We start from the raw sequence: 26,025 nt of genomic DNA, 5'->3' as shown, positions 1-26,025 counted from the left end.
TAAGGAAATATAGCAAAATCTTAATATTTAATCCATATTTTTTTTTAACCTTTCTCAGTAACGGAATCACCCTTAAGGTGGGTACACACGTAGCGATGTGTGCTTAATTTCTAAGCAATCTGACTAGATTGCTTAGAAATTAAGCATGGATCTCTCTGTGTATATGCCCCATAGCGATTGTTGCACGTTTTAAGTTAACCATATCATGGAGAGAGAAATATTTATGGCTGTTAAATTGCCTTATTTCCATTATGTTAACACTGATATTGAGATATTGGTGTATATTTACTAAAGGTTGATTTTATTTGATTTTAGATCAATTTTAGATCTATTTAAATCAATCTTAATTGATGTTGTGCTTCCAGAGTTAAAACACTAATTTACTAATGTTTAAAAATGAATATAAAAATAGTCATTGATTAAGATCGATCTAATCATCTATCTAAAATCGAACAAAATCGATAAAAATTGACCTTGAGTAAATGTACCTCATTACGTAATATTTAATAAAACATACATAAGTCTTTAGAAAAATTTCTCCTTTCCAGGGGTTCATTCTCTTGCTCTGTGAATATCAGCACATTTGATCCTCACAGAGTCCAGTCCACAATAAGCCAATAGCTCAACTCGAGCTACTTTTTAGTGTGGAACTTGACCACGTGATACTCATCAGGCTCCAAATTCACATAGCTTCACAATCCTTAATTTTCCTTATTGATAAACTCAAAAGCAAACAGAAAAATAATGGTAGAGTCTTTGTTGCATATTGGAGTTTAGGTTTTGACTCCTAACTGCCATGTCTGAAATGCAATGTATCCTGCTGCACCGAGAACTCTATCCTCAAATATCTAAAGAAGGCTTGGCTTGCTGGAAAGGGTTGGTCAAAATCAGAAGTCTCTTGAATAAAGCTTCTACCAGGTTTTTGGCTTGCTAGCAGAACATGTATCCAATTAGAGATGTGCAAAGGCCCCTGTGTTTTGGTTTTGGTTTTGGCTATAAATCCTTGCCATGTTTTGGTTTTGGCAAAACCACCCTCAAGTCTTTTGGTTTTGGCTTTGGATCTTGGTTTCTATAAAATTGCTAACATCATGTCATTTGGACTGTTTTTTGTTCTTACAGTAATATTAACACCAATAACATTCATTTCCAGTCATTTCCAGTGTGAAATGGTTCCTGAAATCCTGAGGAAGGGACTTACATGCCATCCAAAATATGCATGATTAATTTTTCAGATCTGAGATCATTACTTGGTGGGATGACCGAGCCATGACTTGGTTTCACATTGGAACCCCCAAAGTGACCCAAGCCTAGACTTGGTTTTACTTGAAAACCCAAACTTCTGGTGTCTTAAGCAAAACCAAGTCACTCATCTCTATATACAATGTTTTTATTTGCTAATTAAATAAATTGGTAGTCATTTTCTAAGTACAGTTATGAATAGAAATGTGCAATACAGGTTATATACTACTCTTAAGCAAGGCAACAATGAAATCCTACCTTTTGGGAAGAATTCTCTAAGTCAATAGAATATGAACACTGATTATACACTGCTCAAAAAAATAAAGGAACACTAAAATAACACATCCTAGATCTGAATGAATGAAATATTCTTATTAAATACTTTGTTCTTTACATAGTTGAATGTGCTGACAACAAAATTACACAAAAATTATCAATGGAAATCAAATTTATTAACCCATGGAGGTCTGGATTTGGAGTCACCCTTAAAATTAAAGTGGAAAAACACACTACAGGCTGATCCAACTTTGATGTAATGTCCTTAAAACAAGTCAAAATGAGGCTCAGTAGTGTGTGTGGTCTCCACGTGCCTGTATGACCTTCCTACAACCCACACAAGTGGCTCAGGTAGTGCAGCTCATCCAGGATGGCACATCAATGCGAGCTGTGGCAAGAAGGTTTGCTGTGTCTGTCAGTGTAGTGTCCAGAGCTTGGAGGCGCTACGAGGAGACAGGCCAGTACATCAGGAGACGTGGAGGAGGCCGTAGGAGGGCAACAACCCAGCAGCAGGACCGCTACCTCCGCCTTTGTGCAAGGAGGAACAGGAGGAGCACTGCCAGAGCCCTGCAAAATGACCTCCAGCAAGCCACAAATGTGCATGTGTCTACTCAAATGATCAGAAACAGACTCCATGAGGGTGGTATGAGGGCCCGACGCCCACAGGTGGGGGTTGTGCTTACAGCCCAACACCGTGCAGGACGTTTGGCATTTGCCAGAGAACACCAAGATTGGCAAATTCGCCACTGACGCACCGTGCTCTTCACAGATGAAAGCAGGTTCTCACTGAGCACATGTGACAGACGTGACAGAGTCTGGAGACGCCAAGGAGAACGTTCTGCTGCCTGCAACATCCTCCAGCATGACCGGTTTGGCAGTGGGTCAGTAATGGTGTGGGGTGGCATTTATTTGGGGGGCCGCACAGCCCTCCATGTGCTCGCCAGAGGTAGCCTGACTGCCATTAGGTACCGAGATGAGATCCTCAGACCCCTTGTGAGACCATATGCTGGTGCAGTTGGACCTGGGTTCCTCCTAATGCAAGACAATGCTAGACCTTATGTGGCTGGATTGTGTCAGCAGTTCCTGCAAGACGAAGGCATTGATGCCATGGACTGGCCCACCCGTTCCCCAGACCTGAATCCAATTGAGCACATCTGGGACATCATGTCTCGCTCCATCCACCAATGCCACATTGCACCACAGACTGTCCAGGAGTTGGCGGATGCTTTAGTCCAGGTCTGGGAGGAGATCCCTCAGGAGACCATCTGCCACCTCATCAGGAGAATGCCCAGGCATTGTAGGGAGGTCATACAGGCACGTGGAGGCCACACACACTACTGAGCCTCATTTTGACTTGTTTTAAGGACATTACATCAAAGTTGGAGTAGCCTGTAGTGTGTTTTTCCACTTTAATTTTGAGGGTGACTCCAAATCCAGACCTCCATGGGTTAATAAATTTGATTTCCATTGATAATTTTTGTGTGATTTTGTTGTCAGCACATTCAACTATGTAAAGAACAAAGTATTTAATAAGAATATTTCATTCATTCAGATCTAGGATGTTTTATTTTAGTGTTCTCTTTATTTTTTTGAGCAGTGTATTTTTCTGATTTTTGAGATAAGGCAAAGCTAATGAAGCCTTTTAAATTTATATCAGGTGATGATGACAGTGATTACATTGAAGATTCTGAAATACAATCCAGGACAGAATTTCCAGAAAGTTGGCTCTGGAAGGTGGAGACAATGAATGAAAGACCAGATGCTGAAGGGTAAATATCCTGTTTTTTTATCAATCGGCAAACTTCACATATTTAACACGTTATTCAGCAAACAAAATTGGTCCCATAGAATGTACGCTGGATGCTCAAGTTATTCTTCCAAGATGAAAGTAAATTAATTAATTTTGGTTATTTGGCATATTGTCATATTCTGTTTAGCTATCTAGAGGTCTATTCATGAAGCAGTGAAAAGAGTGGCAAAGTGAGCCAGTGGAGAAATTGCCCATGGCAACCAATCAGCTTTTAAGTAACATTTGTCAGTGCATTCTATAAAATTATACGTAGCAGCTGATTGGTTACCATGGGCAACTACTCCTCTGGCTCACTTCTTCACTCTTTTCACTGCTTTATGAATATAATCCCTGATCTCCTAGCAATTATATTTACCTACATTTATATGATTCACTTGCAAAAAAACCAGGAAAATAATTGATAGGGAAAATATTATTAACACTATTAACTAAATGCTGAGTTTCAATACTGCTTAGTTTTTACGATATGAATAATCATACATAGAAGGAATTTCTGCAAAATACCCCCTGTCACTTATACATTAGCTATGGTATACAATGCAGTCATTTTGAGTAACAAGAGCATCATGGTGCACTAAATTGCACTAATGACTCCCTTTGTACCTCTTTGCAATAACAGATTAGACAGCCCTGTTCAATAATTCAAACCACTTCAGTGGCCATTAACAGAAAGTGGAGATGCTCTTCTGCGTTTGAGGTAGGCGCCAGAGCAATCCCATGAAAGTAAAGTCTATATTCCCTATTCTTGGTGTGTTTTAAAGAAACACTACTTAAAAATCAATGGGGTAAATTTACTAAGCTCCCGATTTTGACCGAGATGCCGTTTTTTCATCAAAGTGTCATCTCGGTAATTTACTAAGCAATAATCACGGCAGTGATGAGGGCATTCGTAATTTTTTGCAAGTCCAAGAAAAAAATTACGAATGAATACACCATCGGTCAAAACGCGGCTGTTTAAGTATGAATCTCGGTAATTTACTAAGAAGTGCAAAGCAAAAAAAAAACAAACACTGCCGTGAAAAATTACAACTCGTAAAAAAGAGCTAAAAAAAAAACAGACCTGCTTTTTTTTTCCGTGATTGGATAGGCATGCAGGGATCCATGAGATCCGTGCATGTATATCAGTGGGAAGGGGTGGGAAAGTTGTTATTTTATTTAAAAAAATTGCGTGGGGTCCCCCCTCCTAAGCATAACCAGCCTCGGGCTCTTTGAGCCGATCCTGGTTGCAGAAATATGGGGAAAAAATTGACAGGGGTTCCCCCATATTTAAGCAACCAGCATCGGGCTCTGCGCCTGGTCCTGGTTCCAAAAATACGGGGGAATAAAAGAGTAGGGGTCCCCCGTATTTTTAAAACCAGCACCGGGCTCCACTAGCTGGACAGATAATGCCACAGCCGGGGGTCACTTTGATATAGTGCCCTGCGGCCGTGGCATCAAAAATCCAACTAGTCACCCCTTGCCGGGGTACCCTGGGGAGTGGGGACCCCTTCAATCAAGGGGTCCCCCCCCAGCCACCCAAGGGCCAGGGGTGAAGCCCGAGGCTGTCCCCCCCCATCCAATGGGCTGCGGATGGGGAGGCTGATAGCCTTTTGTGATAATGAAAAGATATTGTTTTTAGTAGCAGTACTACAAGGCCCAGCAAGCCTCCCCCGCATGCTGGTACTTGGAGAACCACAAGTACCAGCATGCGACGGAAAAACGGGCCCGCTGGTACCTGTAGTACTACTACTAAAAAAATACCCAAAAAAAGACAAGACACAGACACCGTGAAAGTAAAGATTTATTACATACATGCACACAAACATACATACATACTTACCTTATGTTCACACGCAGGTCGGTCCTCTTCTCCAGTAGAATCCAAGGGGTACCTGTTGAATAAATTCTACTCACCAGATCGCGGGTCCCAGGGTCCTCGGGGCATCCATTTGTAATCCACGTACTTGCATAAAATAAGAAAACGGAAAGCCGAGCCACGAACTGAAAGGGGCCCCATGTTTTCACATGGGACTCCTTTCCCCGAATGCCAGAAACCCACTCTGACTGATGTCTAAGTGGGTTTATTCAGCCAATCAGGGAGTGCTACGTTGTAGCACTCTCCTGATCGGCTGTGTGCTCCTGTACTGAGTGACAGGCGGCACACGGCAGTGTTACAATGTAGCGCCTATGCGCTCCATTGTAACCAATGGTGGGAACTTTCTGCTCAGCGGTGACGTCACTTTAGGTCAACCGCAGGGCAGAAAGTTCCCACCATTGGTTACAATGGAGCGCATAGGCGCTACATTGTAACACTGCCGTGTGCCGCCTGTCACTCAGTACAGGAGCACACAGCCGATCAGTAGAGTGCTACAACGTAGCACTCCCTGATTGGCTGAAGAAACCCACTTAGACATCAGTCAGAGTGGGTTTCTGGCATTCGGGGAAAGGAGTCCCATGTGAAAACATGGGGCCCCTTTCAGTTCGTGGCTCGGCTTTCCGTTTTCTTATTTTATGCAAGTACGTGGATTACAAATGGATGCCCCGAGGACCCTGGGACCCGCGATCTGGTGAGTAGAATTTATTCAACAGGTACCCCTTGGATTCTACTGGAGAAGAGGACCGACCTGCGTGTGAACATAAGGTAAGTATGTATGTATGTTTGTGTGCATGTATGTAATAAATCTTTACTTTCACGGTGTGTGTGTCTTGTCTTTTTTTGGGTATTTTTTTAATATTAGTACTACAGGTACCAGCAGGCCCGTTTTTCCGTCGCATGCTGGTACTTGTGGTTCTCCAAGTACCAGCATGCGGGGGAGGCTTGCTGGGCCTTGTAGTACTGCTACTAAAAACAATATCTTTTCATTATCACAAAAGGCTATCAGCCTCCCCATCCGCAGCCCATTGGATGGGGGGGGACAGCCTCGGCTTCACCCCTGGCCCTTGGGTGGCTGGGGGGGGGGGACCCCTTGATTGAAGGGGTCCCCACTCCCCCAGGGTACCCCGGCAAGGGGTGACTAGTTGGATTATTGATGCCACGGCCGCAGGGCACTATATCAAAGTGACCCCCGGCTGTGGCATTATCTGTCCAGCTAGTGGAGCCCGGTGCTGGTTTTAAAAATACGGGGGACCCCTACTCTTTTTGTCCCCCGTATTTTTGGAACCAGGACCAGGCGCAGAGCCCGATGCTGGTTGCTTAAATATGGGGGAACCCCTGTCAATTTTTTCCCCATATTTCTGCAACCAGGATCGGCTCAAAGAGCCCGAGGCTGGTTATGCTTAGGAGGGGGGACCCCACGCAATTTTTTTTAAGGATTTTACAGTGTTTAATTTAAAAAAAAAAATGAACCCCAGCACGGATCACACAGATCCGGCCGAGATTCATTGTAAAAAAGTCGGCAGTGTTTTGCTAATCACTGCCGTAAAAATAAAAAATAAAACACGAATGACATCGACATCGGAACAAAAGAAAAACCCGAATACGGCAGCTTAGTAAATCCGTCGTAACAAATTCAAAAAGTTGCAGTTTTACACTTTCGATGTCATTCGTGATTGAACTTTGACCTGAAACGGGAAAATACGAATGTTAGTAAATTTACCCCAATGTATGTTAACCACTGTCTTGGTATGGTAGCATCAACGCTCTCATCCAGATATGGATGAAGATGCCATTGCTTCCTTGGAAGCAGCAATGATAGAGCTCTTTAGGGATGCAGAAGGAGGTGTTTATTACAGGTAGATGCCTCCCGCTACAGTAGTGATACAGCTTTGTTTGTTGTATTCTGAGGAAGGGGGTACATCTCCCAAAACGTTGATGTCCCAATAAATCACGATTGGAGGTTATTTGCACTTTAAATAAGTCTCTGAGTGCCGCCTATATATGCATGCTGTATTTTGGGGCTGCCATACCGCAGAAGAAGGCACCAGAAACATAAACATAATTTAATTACAGCAACAAATAGTGACAGAGCCATTGAGAACATCTATTCAGTGACTGCTGCATCTGAGGTCTTATGAAAGGATCATTTTCTGTCATGTATTTTGTCATATGGAATTTAAAGTTAGGAATGCAGCCCAGGGTATATATTGGTCCCAGCTGGGGAATTAATCAAAAACATTTGTTTTTAACAGAATTTCAACCAAAAGTCTCAGTGTATTCTTAAAAGATTCAATAACTACATGGGAGGTTCTGGCTGTAAGTTTGTCTGAAAGCAAAGGTAAGCATTCCCACAATTAGGACATGTGTGATCTAGGATCAGTATGACGTTTCCTCATGCTAGACATTTATGATTGTGGATCCAGATATTTTTAGAAGTCACTCTGACTAATCAACTACTTTCCATAGCTCTGTTATGAGCCAATCAGAATTCAGTACAACGTAAGTGACCAATAGGGCAGTGGAAGGGAGGGTTTAAGTACCTATGGGAAGAGAAATGCAGGGAGATGGGAGACAGATAAAAGACATGAAGCGGGAAGTATTGAAAATGGATACAGATGGGACAGAGAGCCAATGACTTGCCATGGGAGAGCTGCTGCAGGTGGTGGTGGCTGGAGATTAATAAAATTGGACCATGCACAGGCCAAGAGGAATCTCTGGAGTCTGCAACCACTGCAGGAAGTACCTGTGTTCATGGTGGAGCAGGAAAAAGAGGCACACACACAGTCAGGGCTGGCTCCACCATTAGGCAGCTGTAGGCGGCTGCCTAGGGGCACCAGCTCCTGGAGGGCGCCACTGAATTCATCTAGCAAAAAACTGAAGGATGTCTCTGTATGCGGCCTCCACCTTTTACACTGCACTGGCTGCTGCTGCGGGTCTAATAAGGTCCAGCCGCCACTATCAGGCTGTACCACATAGTGTTTCAGCGCTTCCTCTGTGCCGACATGAGTAACATCAAGTCATGTGAAGGCACATAGGATGTGGATGTAACTATGGCTCCCGAGGGGCACCCCAACGGCTGCTCCTAATAGCCATGATGCACCTCCTGCAGGAGAGTTGCATGTTAGGGGACACCAGGTTGAAGCTTTGCCTAGGGTGCATAGAGACCTTGCACCGGCCCTGCACACAGTCAGAGGGTGGTGCAGACAAGTGTCTTAAGTGCCCAGGGCCCCGCAAAGTCTTAATCCGTCCTTGGTACCAGAATTATTCTTACTCACATATGATGTTTGATGTTTCCTTCTTTTCTTTGCAACTTTAATGACAGGTATCTGTGTGTCTAAACCACATGACATCCAGGTTTTGTTAAACTTCTTCATTGACCTGAAGCTGCCATATTCTGTGGTGAGGAATGAACAAGTAGAGATACGGGCCATTCTCTACAACTATGGCAACAGCCCACAATCGGTAAGTCAACCAGTTTGTATAGTAGTAACAGTAACAATTAGAGTCACATACAACTCCACACTGCTAATTCTCTAGTGCAATGCCACATGCCTACTTTACTGCAAATATTATCAAGGAATTACCAAGATGTTTGAGCCAAGATGGTGGACTACTTATAGATACAAACGGTTGCAATGCGTTTGTAGAAGTTGGGAAGATCATTGATGTTCCATGCTGAGGTGGGATTTTTTGCATGTACAGTGCTCACAGGCTAAAAAATAGATGTCATTTTTTAGGACAATTTTAATTAAATGGGAAGTAGAGAAAATTTTACAGAGGCATTCCATGGTTTACAGGTGTATTTTCTTAAAAAAAACTCTACCATCTCTGTAGATACAGAATTCGAGATCCATCCAATGCATTAGATGGAACTAACCAATACCGTATTCTAAACTAACCAATACCGTATTCCATGAGCAAAATATTTCAGTTGAATTTAATGAAGGAGTTTCGCTAAATTGTTGGAAGAAAATTGACTATGATGTGGAAATTCCCTCTCGCCACCATGCTTGTATTAAAGTAGAATAATTGGATTGTCCAGCCTAGGGCATGATGTAATTTTCTTCTTATTTGTTTAAAAAGCAAAAAGAAATATGGTTGACATGAAACGGCTGAATTTCAGCCAAGCCATCAATAATTAAATTTCTTAGCTTAAGGCAGGGAAGGCTTGCTCTTAAATACATAAAATCTCATGCAAAATAAGTGGGTTAGTATCAGCATAATGCATACAGGATAAGGGTTAGTTTTAACTAGAGATGAGTGGGTTCGGTTTTACTCAGATTTACTCGGATTTACCCGAATCTCCTTATTGGCTCTCGGACGTCACGTGTTTTGGTTAGCCAATAAGAAAAATCCAGAAAAAAAGAAATGGCGATAATTCTAGCGTAAAGAACCGAGTATATCTGGACCCGCTCATCTCTAGTTTTAGCATTAACTATATGTAGGAGTTTCCTCATCATTGTTCTTCCCAAATAGGACAACTGCAAGAACAGTGCATTCTATATTGACCAGCAGATGACAGTAGAAGACAATTTATAGTATTCAGCAATCCTCTTTACAAATCATAGGATATGGATGCGTTCCTTCAAATGTCAACTTTGAAATTAAAACAAGATTGATACCAATGGAGCATCCTTTGCAAGAGGCTTGTTAAAACAGATTACATTCACATACATCCTTAGATTTTTGGACAACGGTTATACGTCCACTAAGGGTGAGGAAGCTAGAATCCTGACATCCTTATGCTTTTCCTGTAGACTCTTCTCTGTCACCAAAAGATTCAATACTATACACTTTTAGGCTCAATAATTAGCCATTACTTAAGTATTTTATATATTCTTAATATCTAGGCTACTAATATACAGTAAGAGTATACATTTTATATATTATATATATATATATATATATATAAAACGGATAGTGTAATGGTTAGCATTACTACCTGAAAGAACTGAGGTCATGGGTTCGATTCCCACCATGGCCCTAACTGTGTGTAGTTTGTATAGTCTCCCTGCGCTTGTGTGGGTTTCCTCTGGGTACTCCGGTTTCCTCCCACAATCCAAAAATAAACTGGTAGGTTAATTGGCTCCTAGCAAAATTAACCCTAGTGTGTGTGTGTGTGTGTGTGTGTGTTCATGTGGGAGGGAATATAGGGATCTATTTACTAAGCCTTAGATGGAGATAAAGTTGCTGGAGACCTGATCGCTCCTGCGCATTTTCGCATAGCGGGCGATCAGGTCTGAACTGCGCATGTGCATGCCAGAGATGCGATGGGCATCTCAACCCAACGATTGCCTCTGTCTGATTGACAGGCAGAGGGGTTCGCTGGGTGGGAGAGGGCGGGCCGGTGGCATTCGGCCACCGTTTTGGGGGCGCTGTCTGGACAACGCAAGCGTGCATGGACGGTCCGCGGATGATGTGTGACATCACACGCAGCCGCTGCGACCCTGGACACGGTGAAAAGTCACCTACCAGCACAGCAATGCTGCACAGGTAGGGACTTACTCACCTGGTGTGGTAGCATCACTGCCGTGGAAAGCAATCACACCTGTGCGGTGGGGGGAGGGCAAGACATGTGGAGCGGAACTAGCCCTGTGCTGGGCGTCCCCCCGCATGTCAAGGTGGCTGATCGTAGCGGCTACGATCAGGTCTGAATTAGCCCCAGTGTTTGAAAAATGACAGTTAGGAGCCAATTGGCTGGTACTTTATCTCCAGCGACTTTTTCTGCTGCGGGGTACACTGGGCTCCACAAGTCTGGACAATGGGGTGTAGAGTAGGATCTTGATCCGAGGCACCAACAGACTCAAAGCTTTGACTGTTCCCAGAATGCACAGCGCTGCCTCCTATATCACACCGCCTCCCAGCACAGGAGCTCAGTTTGTCAGTTGGTGCTGCAGTAAGCAGGCACTTAACAGAGGGGCTGCTCCAAGCAGCCCTGAGAAAAGCTTTTCATGAGGTAAAAAGTGAAGACTTCAAGGGCAGCAGCGGTGGTAAATGTTTTGTGACATTCACTGCTGCAGCTCCAGCTCTCCCCAGCGGCGCTGTAAACTCCCGAGCCCTGTTTGCCGGGTACCTACAGCGGAGGCTCCGGTTTTCTTCATGTTAGACACACACAGCTGGGGCTCTCCAGGATCACGTGACCGCGCTTCGGGAGGTGGTAAGTGGGTCCCACTCGCGGGACCCGGTCTTTATCGCGATCTGGCGTGGTCAGTGGTAGGCGGGCCGCGCGCGCTGGCGGTGGACACTGTGGCAGTACAGGCGATCCCACTAGATCACCAGGGCATGGGCGCAGGTCGGGTTTTCTCTCTAAACCACTTCTTATATCGCCCACAGTAACCGGTGGTTTTGCCAGCAAGGGGGATAAGGCTTAGACCTGAAGCCCCTCCCCCAGCCCCAGGGCGCCATTTCCCGCAAATGTTCCCACCCTGGAGCTGCATATCTGTCTTTTCCTCACTCCCAGTCAGTGTCTGCGGCGCCATTATCCCTCAGCTCACTGTTCCTGGGACTGCTTGGGCAAATCCTCCTATGTAAAGCCACCTGGTTGTCAGCGCTGTGCCTTTACATTAGTTAAGAAAGAGTGCATTTATTCAGGGTTTTATAGTACAATTACCCTGTGATATACATCCAGTTCTTACTGTGTACTGTTATATCTCCTGTTATATAGCTGTGTAAGCTAGTCCAGTGCAGTATTATTGTCTGAAATATTTATGCATTGTACAAACTGTGACTTTCTGTGTGTGCATTTGATAGCTGAGTGTTGTCCATCTCGTGTCTTTCACTCAACTTGCTATCCCTATATAGTGTTCACTCTAGGAGTGAAAAGGGGCAGGGCGCCGGACTCCGGGGGCACATGTGCGCTTGCGCGGCGAAGCCGCGTGCGCACCCGAAACGGGGCACTGCCGCGCAAATTAGGGGGCGTGGCCACACCTACGTCATTTTAGGGGCCGGGCGGCCCACAGACGCTACTATAGAGAGCATCTGTGGCCGGCGACGTCACTGTTGGGGGCGTGCCCAGCACCTCCGTCGGTGCTGGGCTTCCCCCAGCCCTCTCCCAATGCGTGAATGGATGCCGCGCGCATGCGCACGGCATCTATACACGCCGGGAGGGCAGGAAGCGGGCGGCTGTTCTAGCAGGGCGCCGCAAAAGGGGCAGGGCGGGTTTTGCCTGCTAAAAAACGGGCAGGGCGCGGCGCCCTGCTAAAACAGCCTAGAGTGAACACTACCTATATTCTATAACCTGAGGGGGCTTGGTGCGTCAGGTGCAGAGCTGGCCATAGGCATAGGCAAACTAGGCAATTGCCTAGGGCATTTGATATGCCATGGGGCATCAGCAGCTTCTGCTGATTAAAATGATATGCGGCATGCCTATATTCTGTGTGTAGCATTTCATATGCAGATACAGCCACAGTCTTACACAGTATATAGGCATGCTACATATAATTTTAATCAGCAGAAGCTGCTTGTGCACGCTAGCCACATACCAATCCAAATAAGATGCATTTTCATTAAAAAAAAAAGGTGCCCGACGTTAGCATTGAGGCAAGATTTATGAGGACACATCTGTTTCCAAGCAGAGGCAGAGGTCACAGTGTTAGTGGCAGTGTGAGTGATGTGTGCATGTGAGTGGGTTGGCTGTGCAGTAGTGTTCGGAATATGTGTAAGGAGCATTATGTGTGTCATGTAAAAATGCATTAATGATGTACAACATATGTGTAAGGGGCACTGTGTGTCATTATGTGTATAAGGGCATTAATAATGTGTGGCATATGTGTAACAGGGTACTACTGAATGTGTGTCATTATGTGTATAGGGGCACTAATAATGTGCAGCAAATGTGTAGGGGGCACTATGCATGTCATTTTACGTATAAGGGCATTAATAATGTACGGCATATGTGTAAGGGACATTATGTGTAAAAGGGCATTAATAAAGGTTGTCATAATGTGTAAGGCGCATTATGTTTATAAGGACATTAATAATGTATCTCATATGTGTAAGGGGCATTACTGTGTGGAATTATGTGTATAAATGCATTACTAATGTGTGGCATTATGTGTATAAGGTTCTCTACTATGTGGCGTTGTGTATAGAAAGGGCACTACTGTGTCGTCTAATGTGAATAAAGAGCGATAGGGGGTGTTGTAATGTGAATAAGGAGCAATTCAGTGTGATGTAATGTGAATAAGGGGCTCTACTGTGAGGAGTAACATTTATAAGGTAAAGTGATACTACTGTGGGATGTAATATAAATTATGGACACTATTGCATGATCAAATGTGAATAAAGTTGCAGTACTGTGTGGCATAATAGGAATTGGGGTTACTATTGTGTGGCCATGCCCCTTGCCAGCAAAAACACACTCCTTTTTGGCCTGTGCGCCAAATGTGCGAACTGTTCCTATTTAAAATATAGGGGGTACAAACCCCAAAATAAGGACTACTATGGGTGAGGGGTGATGGTGCTGGGAAAGAGGTACAAGGTCAGAGGCGGAACCAGTGGTGGTGCTAGGGGGCACCAGCCAAAATCTTGCCTAGGGCATCATATTGGTTAGGGCCGGCTCTGGTCAGGTGTTATCTAATATAGGATTTTCACAAAGATATACTGTATTACGTATTTTTCTCTGTGATTTGGTCACCATATCTCTCCTTTATCTCTGCTAGTGCTGACTACACTGCCCAGGGGTTTGGGTTTGGGATATTGTGCTGCTGATAATTGTACTGTGTTACCTGATACTGCAAGTTATATCATGTCTGCTTCTGAGGGTAACGGTTCTGGGGCGGAACACACTGCTGGTGTTGCTGAAGCCACAGGCACATATGAGGAGAATATAGCAGCTGTGGGCTCTGGTTCTGGGGGCTCCTTGCCCCCCAGTGGGACTGTGACAACGGAGGCACTTACTGACCCACCGTGTGCTGCTTTTTCCACGCTTCTGCATACGCTAGTTCATAAACTAACACCCCCAATGCCGGTACAACCGTATGTGGGCCCTGCAGCTAACGCGCCGTGGGCGGACGATTTATCTGCTCAATTAAAGAAGTTGAACCAGTCCTTGACTACTAAAAAGTCTGACCAAACCAACGCTCGCCTAAGTCCAAGAGGTCCTCTAAGCGAGCGCTCGTCTCCTCACAATCCACTGCTGTCACTGACACCTCGTCTGATGAGGACGGCACTTACACTGACCCCACAGGTTCTGACTCAGATACGGCTGATGGGGAGGGTAGTTTACATGTGGATGTTCCTGACCTTTTGGAGGCGATTAAGTTAATTCTGCAGATTACGGATGATCCTGAGCCATCCGTGCTTCCTAAGAAACCAGATAGGTTCAAGCGTCAGAAGGTGGTTAAACAGGTTTTACCTCACTCTGATCACCTAGTGGATATACGTCAGGAACCCTGGGAAAACCAGGGTACGAAGTTTGTGCCTCAAAAGAGGATGCTGGCTCGCTATCCCCTTGCGCCAGAGCTGTCTAAGAATTGGGAAACACCTCCTCCAGTGGACTCACATGTGGCTAGGATGGTGGTTTCCTCAGCTCTACCTGTCACTACCATCACGTCTCTGAAAGAGCCTACGGATAAACGTGTGGAGGGTTGTCTAAAAGCGATTTACACTCTCAAGGGTGCTGCACAAAGGCCTACTATTGCAGCTTCATGGGTTTCTGAGGCGATTGAAGCATGGGCCTTGGAGTTAGAAGCTGAAATCTCCTCTGACCATGCTAGACATTGCTTGACATATATTGTCACAGCTTCTCGATATATTAAAGAGGCGGCTTCTGATGCCGGTATCCTGGCAGCCAAGGCCTCTACTATGTCAGTTCTGGCTAGCCGGATATTGTGGCTGAGATCCTGGTCTGTGGATCTGGACTCTAGAAAAACCCTGGAGGTACTCCCTTTCAAGGGAGATATTCTGTTTGGTGAGGACTTAAATAAGATAGTAGCTGACTTGGCTACTGCCAAAACTGCCTGTCTACCTAATACCGCTCCTTCTATGTCGAAGGCTAAAGGCACGTCCTTTCGACCCTTTCGTCCTTCAAGTAAAGCAAAAGGTCAGGCGTACCATAAGCAGGCCCGCACTTCCAAACCTGGTAAGCCAAAGCCCAAAAGAGCCTGGGCTGCCCATCAGCCAGCTGCCAAGACGATAAGCCTGCCGCATGACGAGGCGGGCCTCCCCCTGGGGGATCCCAGGGTGGGAGGCCGGCTTCTAGGGTATACCCAGGAATGGTTGAAGACCACTTCAGATGCCTGGGTACGGGAAGTCATCACTCGAGGTTACGCCATTGCCTTTAAAAACCGACCCCCTCATCGATTTTGCCAGATAGACGTCCCTTTGGACCGGACAAAGGCAAAAACTCTACACTCGGTGGTACAGACCCTCCTGGATACAGGAGTCGTAGTACAGGTGCCTCTTGCTCAGAGGGGCCGGGGGTACTATTCTCTGCTGTTTCTAGTACCGAAACTGAATGGGTCCTCAGGCCCATTCTCAACCTCAAGGCATTGAACAGGTTTGTGAAGATTTCCAAGTTCCGTATGGAAACCCTTCGCTCTATAGTTCTGGCCTTGGTACCTGGGGACTACATGGTCTCCTTGGACATACAGGATGCTTACCTGCATATTCCTATAGCAGTGTCACATCAACAATACCTGAGGTTTGCTATTGGCAACATCCATTGCCAGTTTCGGGCGTTACCTTTTTGGTTTAACAACGGCTCTGCGAGTCTTCACCAAAGTTATGGCGGTGATGACGGTGGTACTCCGCCGTCAAGGGGTCAGGATACTGCCGTATCTGGACGACTTGTTAATCCTGGCAAATTCCCCAGATCTTCTCCTGTGTCATCTGGATATGACGGTCCGGTTTCTAAAAGCCCACGGGTGGCTCATCAACTGGAAGAAATCCTCCCTGGTCCCTGCTCAGAGCATGGTGTACCTGGGAGCGCTGTTAGACACTCACAACCAGAGGTTGTTCTTGTCTCAGGAGAAAGTCTTGAAGCTTCAGGACAGGATTCGTTGTTTCCTTTCTCGTCCGCAAGTGTCGATACATTCGGCTATGCAGGTGCTGGGCCTCATGGTGTCAGCATTCGACATGGTGGAGTATGCTCAATTCCATTCTCGCCCCCTCCAGAAGCTGATTCTAGCCAAGTGGGACGGCCTGCCTCACCGGATCAGGTCTCACATGATCTCATTGACTCCGGAGGTCCGTCTGTCGCTACTCTGGTGGCTCCAGGACCAACAATTGTGCAGGGGCCGTCCCTTCTGGATATCCAACTGGGTCCTGTTGATGACAGATGCCAGTCTAAGAGGTTGGGGCGCGGTGCAGGAGCAGCACTCCTTACAGGGTCGGTGGACCAAGGAGGAATCTCTCCTCTCGATCAACATTCTGGAGTTGCGGGCGGTCTTCAATGCGTTGAACCTGGCCCAGCATTTAATTCAGAACCGTCCTGTTCAAGTACAGTCGGACAACACCACCACAGTGGCTTACATAAATAATCAAGGCGGCACTCGAAGCCGTTTGGCAATGAAGGAAGCCTCACGGATTCTACAGTGGGCAGAACGCCATCTACCGGCAATATCGGCAATATTCATTCCGGGAGTCCTGAATTGGGAAGCGGACTTTCTCAGTCGTCAGGACGTGCATGCCGGCAAGTGGGGCCTCCATCCAGAAGTGTTTCAACTCCTCGTGGAAAGGTGGGGTCTTCCAGATGTGGATCTGATGGCTTCTCGACACAATCACAAGTTTCCGGGCTTCGGAGCAAGGACAAGGGATCCTCAAGCAGCAATCGTGGATGCGCTGGCGGTACTGTGGATGTTTCGGCTGCTGTACGTGTTTCCTCCGGTGTCAATCCTGCCCAGGGTAATTCGGAAGTTCAAGCAAGAAAAAGGAAATCTGCTTCTCATAGCTCCGGCGTGGCCCAGACGGCACTGGTTCTCAGACCTGCAAGGCCTATCGTCAGAGCGTCCACTTCTACTTCCACAACGCCCAGACTTCCTCGTTCAGGGCCCTTGTGTCTACCAGGACCTAGCCCGGCTATCTTTGACGGCGTGGCTCTTGAAGCTTCAGTCTTGAGGGCTAAGGATTTTTCTGAAGAGGTCATTAAAACTATGTTGCGGGCCCAGAAACCGGCTTCTGCTCGGATTTACCATAGGGTCTGGCATTCATACTTTGTTTGGTGCGCATCTAACAATTATGATGCTTTCAAGTTTAATACAGCCAAACTTTTGACTTTTCTGCAGCAAGGCCTAGATTTAGGCCTGCGTCTGGCCTCCCTCAAGGTTCATATTTCTGCCTTGTCGGTGTGGTTTCAGAGAAAAATTGCGACTTTACCTGATGTTCATACTTTCACTCAGGGTGTGTTGCGTATCCAACCTCCCTATGTCCCGCCTGTGGCTCCTTGGGACTTGTCGGTGGTTTTGGAGGCATTGCAGGAGCCTCCATTTGAACTTCTTGGTTCAGCTGACCTTAAGTGGCTTTCCCTTAAGGTGGTGTTCTTGCTGGCTTTTGCCTCTGCTAGAAGAGTGTTGGATCTGGGTGCCTTGTCTTGTAGTTCCCCATATCTGGTTTTTCACCGTGACCGGGCGGTTCTTAGGACTCGTCCCGGATATTTACCTAAGGTGGTTTCTTCGTTCCACCTTAATCAGGAGATTGTGGTTCCAGCCTTTGTCTCTCCTGATTTGTCTCCCAAAGAGCGGTCTTTGGATGTGGTACGGGCTCTCTGTATCTATGTGAAGAGAACTGCTTCTATTCGAAAATCTGATTCTCTCTTTGTTTTGTTTGGATTTCACAAACGTGGCTGGCCTGCTCACAAGCAGACCCTGGCCAGATGGATTAGAATGGTGATTGCACATGCTTATGTGAAGGCTGGTCTGTCAGCTCCTGCTCACATTACGGCCCATTCTACTCGGTCTGTTGGACCTTCTTGGGCGGCCCACCGTGGTGCGACCCTTGATCAATTGTGCAAGGCGGCTACATGGTCCTCCGGGAACACGTTCATAAGATTCTATGCCTTCGATACTGCCGCTTTCCAGGATGCTTCTTTTGGACGCCGGGTTCTTGTGCCCGCTACAGTGCGTCCCCTCCCATAAGGAACTGCTTTAGGACATCCCCATTGTCCAGAATTGTGGAGCCCAGTGTACCCCGCAGCAGAAAACGAGTTTTATGGTAAGAACTTACCTTTGTTAAAACTCTTTATGCGAGGTACACTGGGCTCCACAAGGCGCCCACCCTGACGCACTTAGCTTCTTTGGGTTGATATGGCATTAGCCGCTGACACTTCTCTTGTCATGAGAGTGTGGTATATGTGGCTACTAACCGTTGTCGTCTCTTTTCCTGCTACTGCATTGGGCTGGTTAACTAAACTGAGCTCCTGTGCTGGGAGGCGGGGTGATATAGGAGGCGGCGCTGTGCATTCTGGGAACAGTCAAAGCTTTGAGTCTGTTTGTGCCTCGGATCAAGATCCTACTCTACATCCCATTGTCCAGACTTGTGGAGCCCAGTGTACCTCGCAGAAAGAGTTTTAACAAGGGTAAGTTCTTACCATAAAACTCATTATCTCCATCCTAGGCTTAGTAAATGGACCCCATGGTTTTATAAGCTCCACATTGGGCAGGGACTGATGTGTATGGCCAAATATTCTGCAGAACATGTGCGCACATATAAATAACTGGTAAAAAATATGTGTATATATACATATATATATATATATACACACACACACACAGTGGTTGAAGTGGAAATTTTGAAGTGGGGGTATGGAAAAGTTAAGTATGCAGTTATGCGAGTGCTCCAGAAAAGGGGCGTGATCACCCAAAAGGGGGCATGTCCAGTGTAGTAGAACCCCTTATACTATCTATTACTGGTGCCTCTTTCACCTTATAGCACACGGTATGAGCCGAAATTCACATTATAGCACACTGAATAAGCCAAAATTCACATTATAGCACACTGAATAAGCCAAAATTCACATTATAGCACACTGAATAAGCCAAAATTCACATTATAGCACACTGAATGAGCCGAAATTCACATTTTAGCACACTGAATGAGCCGAAATTCACGTTATAGCACATGGTTTGATCCAGAGTGACAGCACGGACAGCCAGAGTGACAGCAGGGACAGGGAGAGAGAGAGTGACAGCAGGGACAGGGACAGGGAGAGTAACGACAGGGAGAAAGAGTGACATCTATGGAGTTCAATCTATGGAGGGAAATGTTACCAGTGGAGTTCCCCAGGGATCTGTACTTGGTCCAGTTCTCTTTAATATCTTTGTTGGTGACATTGCAGATGGTATTGAAGGGAAGGTATGCCTTTTTGCAGATGATACAAAGATATGCAACAGGGTAGACACACCGGGAGGTGTAAAACAAATGATTGATGACTTAGATAGGCTTGAGAATTGGTCAAGAACGTGGCAACTACAGTTTAATGCTAAAAAATGCAAAATCATGCACTTGGGTCTCAAAAACCCAAAGGCTAAATATAGTATCAAGGGTACTATAATGGAAACTACTGAGGAGGAAAGGGATTTAGGAGTCACTATTTCAAGTGACTTGAAGGCAGGAAAGCAATGCAACAAAGCAATGAGGAAGGCAAGTCAGATGCTTGGTTGCATAGGGAGAGGAATCAGTAGCAGGAAAAAAGAAATGATAATTACACTGTATAGGTCATTGGTGCGTCCCCATCTGGAATACTGTGTCCAGTTCTGGAGACCATATCTCCAGAAAGATATAAATACATTAGAGAGTGTACAAAGAAGGGCAACTAAAATGGTGCATTGCCTACATCACAAAACTTACCCGGAAAGGCTGAAAGATCTTCACATGTATAGTATGGAGGAGAGAAGAGAAAGGGGGGACATAATAGAAACTTTCAAATATATCAAGGGTCTTAACAAAGTTCAGGAGGGAAACATTCTTCAAAGGAAGAGAAGTATTAGAACTCGAGTACATACACTGAGACTGGAGGGGGGGGGGGTTTCAGGGGAAATGTAAGGAAAAATGACTTCACAGAAAGGGTAGTGGATAAGTGGAATAGCCTCCCATCAGAGGTGGTAGAGGCTAAGACTGTAGAGCAATTTAAACATGCTTGGGATAGGCATATGAATATCCTTACTAAGAATTAAGGTTCAAAAAGGGTTGAGATTGCCTAAAGGATAAAAAAAAGGGGCAGACTAGATGGGCCAAGTGGTTCTTATCTGCCGTCAAATTCTATGTTTCTATATTTCTATGTTTCTATCAGGGAGAGAGAGAGTGACAGCAGGGACAGGGAGAGTGACAGCAGGGACAGGGAGAGAGTGACAGCAGGGAGAGAGAGTGACAGCAGGGAGAGAGTGACAGCAGGGACAGGGACAGGGAGACTAATGACAGGGAGAGAGAGTGACAGCAGGGAGAGAGAGTGACAGCAGGGAAGCAGGGGAACATTACCTGACTGTGGTCGGCGGAGGCACCCATGGGCAGCGGCGGTGAAAAGGAGGCCTTTGGTGCAGTGAGGTCCCTCTGACCGCCATTTGTTGCGGGCGGGTGGCAGCCGGCTGGTGGCTGGCGGCGGCGAGCGGTGGGCGGCAGTGAGCATCGGGCAGCTGGTGGCTGGCGGCAGTGAGTGGTGGGCAGCTGGCGGTGGTGAGCAGCGGGCAGCTGGTGGCTGGCGGCAGTGAGCAGATGGGCAGCTGTGAGCTAGTCCAGCGCTCTACACTGCCGCCGATCAGGGACGGGAGCACCATGTGCAGCAGGATGGCCACTTCCCTCGCCTCCTGCTGCACACTCTTTCATTTAATTATAAAAAAAACCTTCTGGGTCAGTGGAAGAAGTGACGGTATGCCATACCGCCGTATACCGCCCTACTTCGAGCACTGTATATACAGTTATGATAGTCCATATAGATAAATCGATACACAAGCACATTGCTATTCTTATGCGTAACAGGATGAATGTTAGCCTTAAATTTGAAACACCTCATTGTTCAGTTGTATACAATAGAAGGAAACCTCATATATTATCTTGTCAATACAAAGACACATGTTTTAGCGGTTAGAGATTAGCTGTTTTTGTTTCTCATAAACTTCTTACAGAACTACAAGGTAGCAGATCTTGCTTACAGTAGAGATGTGCGGCTGGCACTTTTCGTGGTTTTTTTTTTTGGTTCTACTTCCACTTTCGTGTTTTGGTTTTGGCTTGGTTTTGCTAAAACCACCCTTTCGTGTTTTGGTTTTGGATCTGGATGATTTTTGAAAAAAACATAAAAACAGCTAAAATCACAGAATGTGGGGGTAATTTTGCTCCTACGGTATTATTAACCTCAATAACATTCATTTCCACTCATTTCCAGTCTATTCTGAATACCTCACACCTCACAATATTGTTTTTAAGCCTAAAAGTTGCACCAAGGTGGCTGTATGACTAAGCTAAGCGACACAAGTGTGCGGCACAAACACCTGGCCCATGTAGGAGTGGCACTGCAGTGTCAGACAGGATGGCACTTTTCAAAAACTAGGCCCCAAACAGCACCTCATGCAAAGATGTAGAAGAGGTGCAATGAGGTAGCTGTATAACTTAGTCAAGCGACACAAACAATTGGCCCATCTAGGAGTGGCACTGCAGTGGCAGACAGGAGGGCAGATATCAAAAAAAGGCCCCAAACAGCACATGATGCAAAGAAGAAAAAAAGGTGCATCGAGGTTGCTGTATGCCTAAGCTAAGCGACACAACCACCTAGCCCATCTAGTAGTGTCACGCAGTGGCTGAATGTCGAGAGTGGGCCGCAATTGTTCGGTCCACTGAAAGTATCTCCAGCACGCTCCTGTCGTTTTAAAAAAATTCTGCAATTGGTGGATTTATACGGTAGTACCCAAAGGACTAATACAGCAGTACCCTTGGACTCATAAAGCAGCGTCAGACAGGATGGCACTTTTCAAAAACTAGGCCCCAAACAGCACCTCATGCAAAGATGTCGAAGAGGTGCAATGAGGTAGCTGTATGACTGAGCCAAGCGACACAAACAATTCCCACTGGAATTATGTGTCCAAATCACTGGAATTATACGTACAAATCACTGGAATTATACGTCCAAATCACTGTAATTAAATGGCAAAATCACTGGAATTATATTTCCAAATCACTGGAGTTATATGTCCAAATCACTGGAATTATACGTCCAAATCACTGGAATTAAATGGCAAAATCACTGGAATTAGACGTCCAAATCACTGGAATTATATGTCCAAATCACTGAAATTATATGTCCAAATCACTAGAATTATATGGCCAAATCACTGGAATTAAATGGCAAAATCACTGGAATTATACTGCCAAATCACTGGAATTATAAATTCAAATAACTGGAATTATACATCCAAATCACTGGAATTAAATGGCAAAATCCCTGGAATTATACCTCCAAATCACTGGAATTAAATCGCAGTACCACTGAACATATACGGAAGTGTCAGACAGGATGGCACTTTAAAAAATAGTCCCCAAACAGCAGATGATGATAAGAAGAAAAAGAGGTGCAAGATGGAATTGTCCTCCCACCCACCCTTTTGTTGTATAAACAGGACATGCACACTTTAACAAACCAATCGTTTCAGCGACAGGGTCTGTCACACGACTGTAGCTGAAATTATTGGTTTGTTTGGGCCCCCACCAAAAAATGAAGCAATCAATCTCTCCTTGCACAAACTGGCTCTACAAAGGCAAGATGTCGACCTCACCCTCTGATTCCTCACCCCTTTCACTGTGTACTTCCTACTCCTCACAGAGTATTAATTCGTCCCCACTGGAATCCACCATCACAGATGCCTGTGTACTTTCTGGAGGCAACTGCTGGTAAAGGTCTTCCCCGAGGAATTTATCATTTGTTTTGATGAACATCATCTTCTCCACATTTTGTGGAAGTAACCTTCTACGCTGATCGCTGACAAGGTAACCGGTTGCACTAAACACTCTTTTGGAGTACACACTGGAGGGGGGGCAATTTAGGTAAAATAAAGCCAGTTTGTGCAAGGGCCTCCAAATTGCCTCTTTTTCCTGCCAGTATACGTACGGACTGTCTGACATGCCTACTTGGATGCTGTCACTCATATAATCCTCCACCATTCTTTCAATGGTGACAGAATCATATGCAGTGACAACAGACATGTCAGCAATCGTTGGCAGGTCCTTCAGTCCGGACCAGATGTCAGCACTCGCTCCTGACTTCCCTGCATCACCGCCAGTGGGTGGGCTAGGAAATTTTATCCTTTTCCTTGCAGCCCCAGTGGCGGGAGAAATTGAAGGAGGAGCTGTTGACGGGTCACATTCCGCTTGAGTTGACAATTTACTCACCAGCAGGTCTTTGCACCTCTGCAGACTTGTGTCTGCTGGAAATAGAGATACAACATAGGCTTTAAATTTAGGATTGAGCATGGTGGCCAAAATGTAGTGCTCTGATTTCAACAGATTGACCACCCTTGAATCCTGGCAAAGTGAATGAAGGGCTCCATCCACAAGTCCAACATACTTTGCGGAATCGCTCCATCTTAGCTCCTCCTTCAATTTATCCAGCTGCTTCTGCAAAAGCCTGATGAGGGGAATGACCTGACTCAAGCTGGCAGTGTCTGAACTGATTTCACGTGTGGCAAGTTCGAAGGGTTGGAGAACCTTGCACAAGACAGAAATCATTCTCCACTGCACTTGAGTCAGGTGCATTCCCCCTCCTTTGCCTATATAGTAGGGGGATATATAGGCTTTAATTGCCTTTTGCTGCTCCTCCATTCTCTGAAGCATATAGAGCAGAGATTTTCAACCTTTTACAACTCGCGGCACACTGAAAAAGATGAAAATATTGCCAAGGCACATTGAAATGTAATGGTGATGCATGGTGAAGTTGCGTGTCCTAGGATGTCATTTCGCAGCTTCTCCATAGGTAACACCTGAGGCACATCTGAGAAAGCCAGAAGAGCCCAAAATTAGAACTGACTTTTCAACCACTAAACCTACCAGTATTGATCGTTCAGGGCGTCAGTAGCGGCAAAACACTGACGGGCCTGGCTGTGCTTCTATGGCGGCACACCTGGAGACTGCTCAGGGCACACTAGTGTGCCACGGCACAGTGGTTGAAAAACACTGATATAGAGTGTTGAATTCCACCTCGTTACCACCTCTTGCTTCAGTTGATGGCAGGTCAGGTTCAGGAATTTTTGCTGTCGCTCCAGTCTTCGGCACGTGGTGGCAGAATGTCGAAAGTGTCCCGCAATTTTTGAGGCCACCGACAGCATCTCCTGCACACCCCTGTAAGAGGTTGTCAGCTGTGTCCCTCTTAAGGAAAGCGGTGATACATAGCGTAGCCTGCCTAGGAACGAGTTGGCATTTGCGAGATGCTGCTACTGGTGCCACTGCTGTTGTTGCTGTGGGAGGCCATACATCTACCCAGTGGGCTGTCACAGTCATATAGTCCTTAGTCTGCCCTGTTCCACTAGTCCACATATCCGTGGTTAAGTGGACACTGGATACAACCGCATTTTGTAGGACACTGGTGACTCTTTTTCTGACGTCTGTATACAATCTCGGTATCGCCTGCTTAGAGAAGTGGAACCTAGATGGGATTTGATACCAGGTACACAGTACCTCAAACAATTCTCTAAGTCCCACTGAACTAATGGTGGATACCGTACGCACGTCTAACACCAACATCGCTGTCAAGGCCTCAGTTATCCGCTTTGCAAAAGTATGACTGCTGTCATATTTCATCTTCCTCACAAAGGACTGTTGGACAGTCAATTGCTTAGTTGAAGTACTACAAGTGGTCTTCCAACTTCCCCTCTGGGATGACAATTGACTCCCAGCAGCAATAACAGCAGCGGCAGCAACAGCAGGCATACCACTCAAGGATCCTCCGGGAGAATCCTGATTAGGAGAGGACTTCTCAGTCTTGACAGTGACATGGCCTGCAGGACTGCTGACGTTCCTGACTGAGGAGGAAGTTTACATTGAGGGAGTTGGTGGTGTGGCTTGCAGGAGCTTGGGTACAGGAGGAAGAAGGGATTTAGGTGTCATTGGACTGCTTATGCTCTTACCCAAAGTTTCACAACTTCACACTGACTTATGATGAATGCGCTGCAGGTGACATATAAGGGAGGATGTTCCTAGGTGGTTAACATTACTTATTACAGATTGACAGAGGCAACAGATGGCTTGACACCTGTTGTCCGGATTTGTGGAGAAATAATTCCACACCAAAGAGGTGGTTCTTTGGTAGTTTGCCCAGGCAATGGGCTTCTTCATCCCACGGACAACAGGTGTCTCCCCCGGTACCTGACTTAAACAAACCACATCACCATCAGAATCCTCATTGTCCACTTTTTCCTTAGCGCCAGCAACACCCATATCCTCATCCTGATGTACTTCAACAGTGACATCTTCAATTTCAATATCAGGAACTGGACTGTGGGTGCTCCTTCCAGCACTTGCAGGGGACGTGAAAATGGTGGAAGGAGCCACCTCTTCCCGTCCAGTGTTGGAAAGGTCAGGCATCACAACCGCCAACACTTGGACTCTCCTTGGGGATTTGTAATAACATCTCAGAACGCACAGTTCTTTTCTGTGCTCTTTCCAGCTTAACTCTTTTAATTTTTCTAGCGGGAGGATGAGGGCTTCCATCATCATGTGAATCTGCACCACTAGTCATGAATATAGGCCAGGGCCTCAGCCGTTCTTTGCCACTCTGTGTTGTAAATGGCATATTGGCAAGTTTACATTTCTCCTCAGACCATTTAAATTTGTTTTTTGGGGGGCTTTTTACTGAACTTTGGCTTTTTGGATTTTACATGCCCTCTACTATCACATTGGGTATCGCCTTGGCAGACGACATTGATGGCATTTC

General features: G+C 45.8%; 1 protein-coding gene across 1 annotated transcript in view; it reads left to right on the top strand.

Annotated features, from left to right (window-relative positions):
• Positions 1-26,025, top strand: part of LOC134936120 (complement C3-like) — a 192,289-nt gene that overhangs the window by 97,969 nt on the left and 68,295 nt on the right. Inside the window, exons 18-20 of the mRNA XM_063931029.1 lie at positions 3,173-3,284; positions 7,433-7,518; positions 8,503-8,642. Coding sequence (XP_063787099.1) covers positions 3,173-3,284; positions 7,433-7,518; positions 8,503-8,642 — 338 coding nt within the window. The remainder of the gene's footprint in view (positions 1-3,172; positions 3,285-7,432; positions 7,519-8,502; positions 8,643-26,025) is intronic.

The sequence above is a fragment of the Pseudophryne corroboree genome, chromosome 6 (assembly GCF_028390025.1).
Source record: "Pseudophryne corroboree isolate aPseCor3 chromosome 6, aPseCor3.hap2, whole genome shotgun sequence".
NCBI classification, from domain to species: domain Eukaryota; kingdom Metazoa; phylum Chordata; class Amphibia; order Anura; family Myobatrachidae; genus Pseudophryne; species Pseudophryne corroboree.
This window is presented reverse-complemented; position numbering and strand designations above follow the sequence as displayed.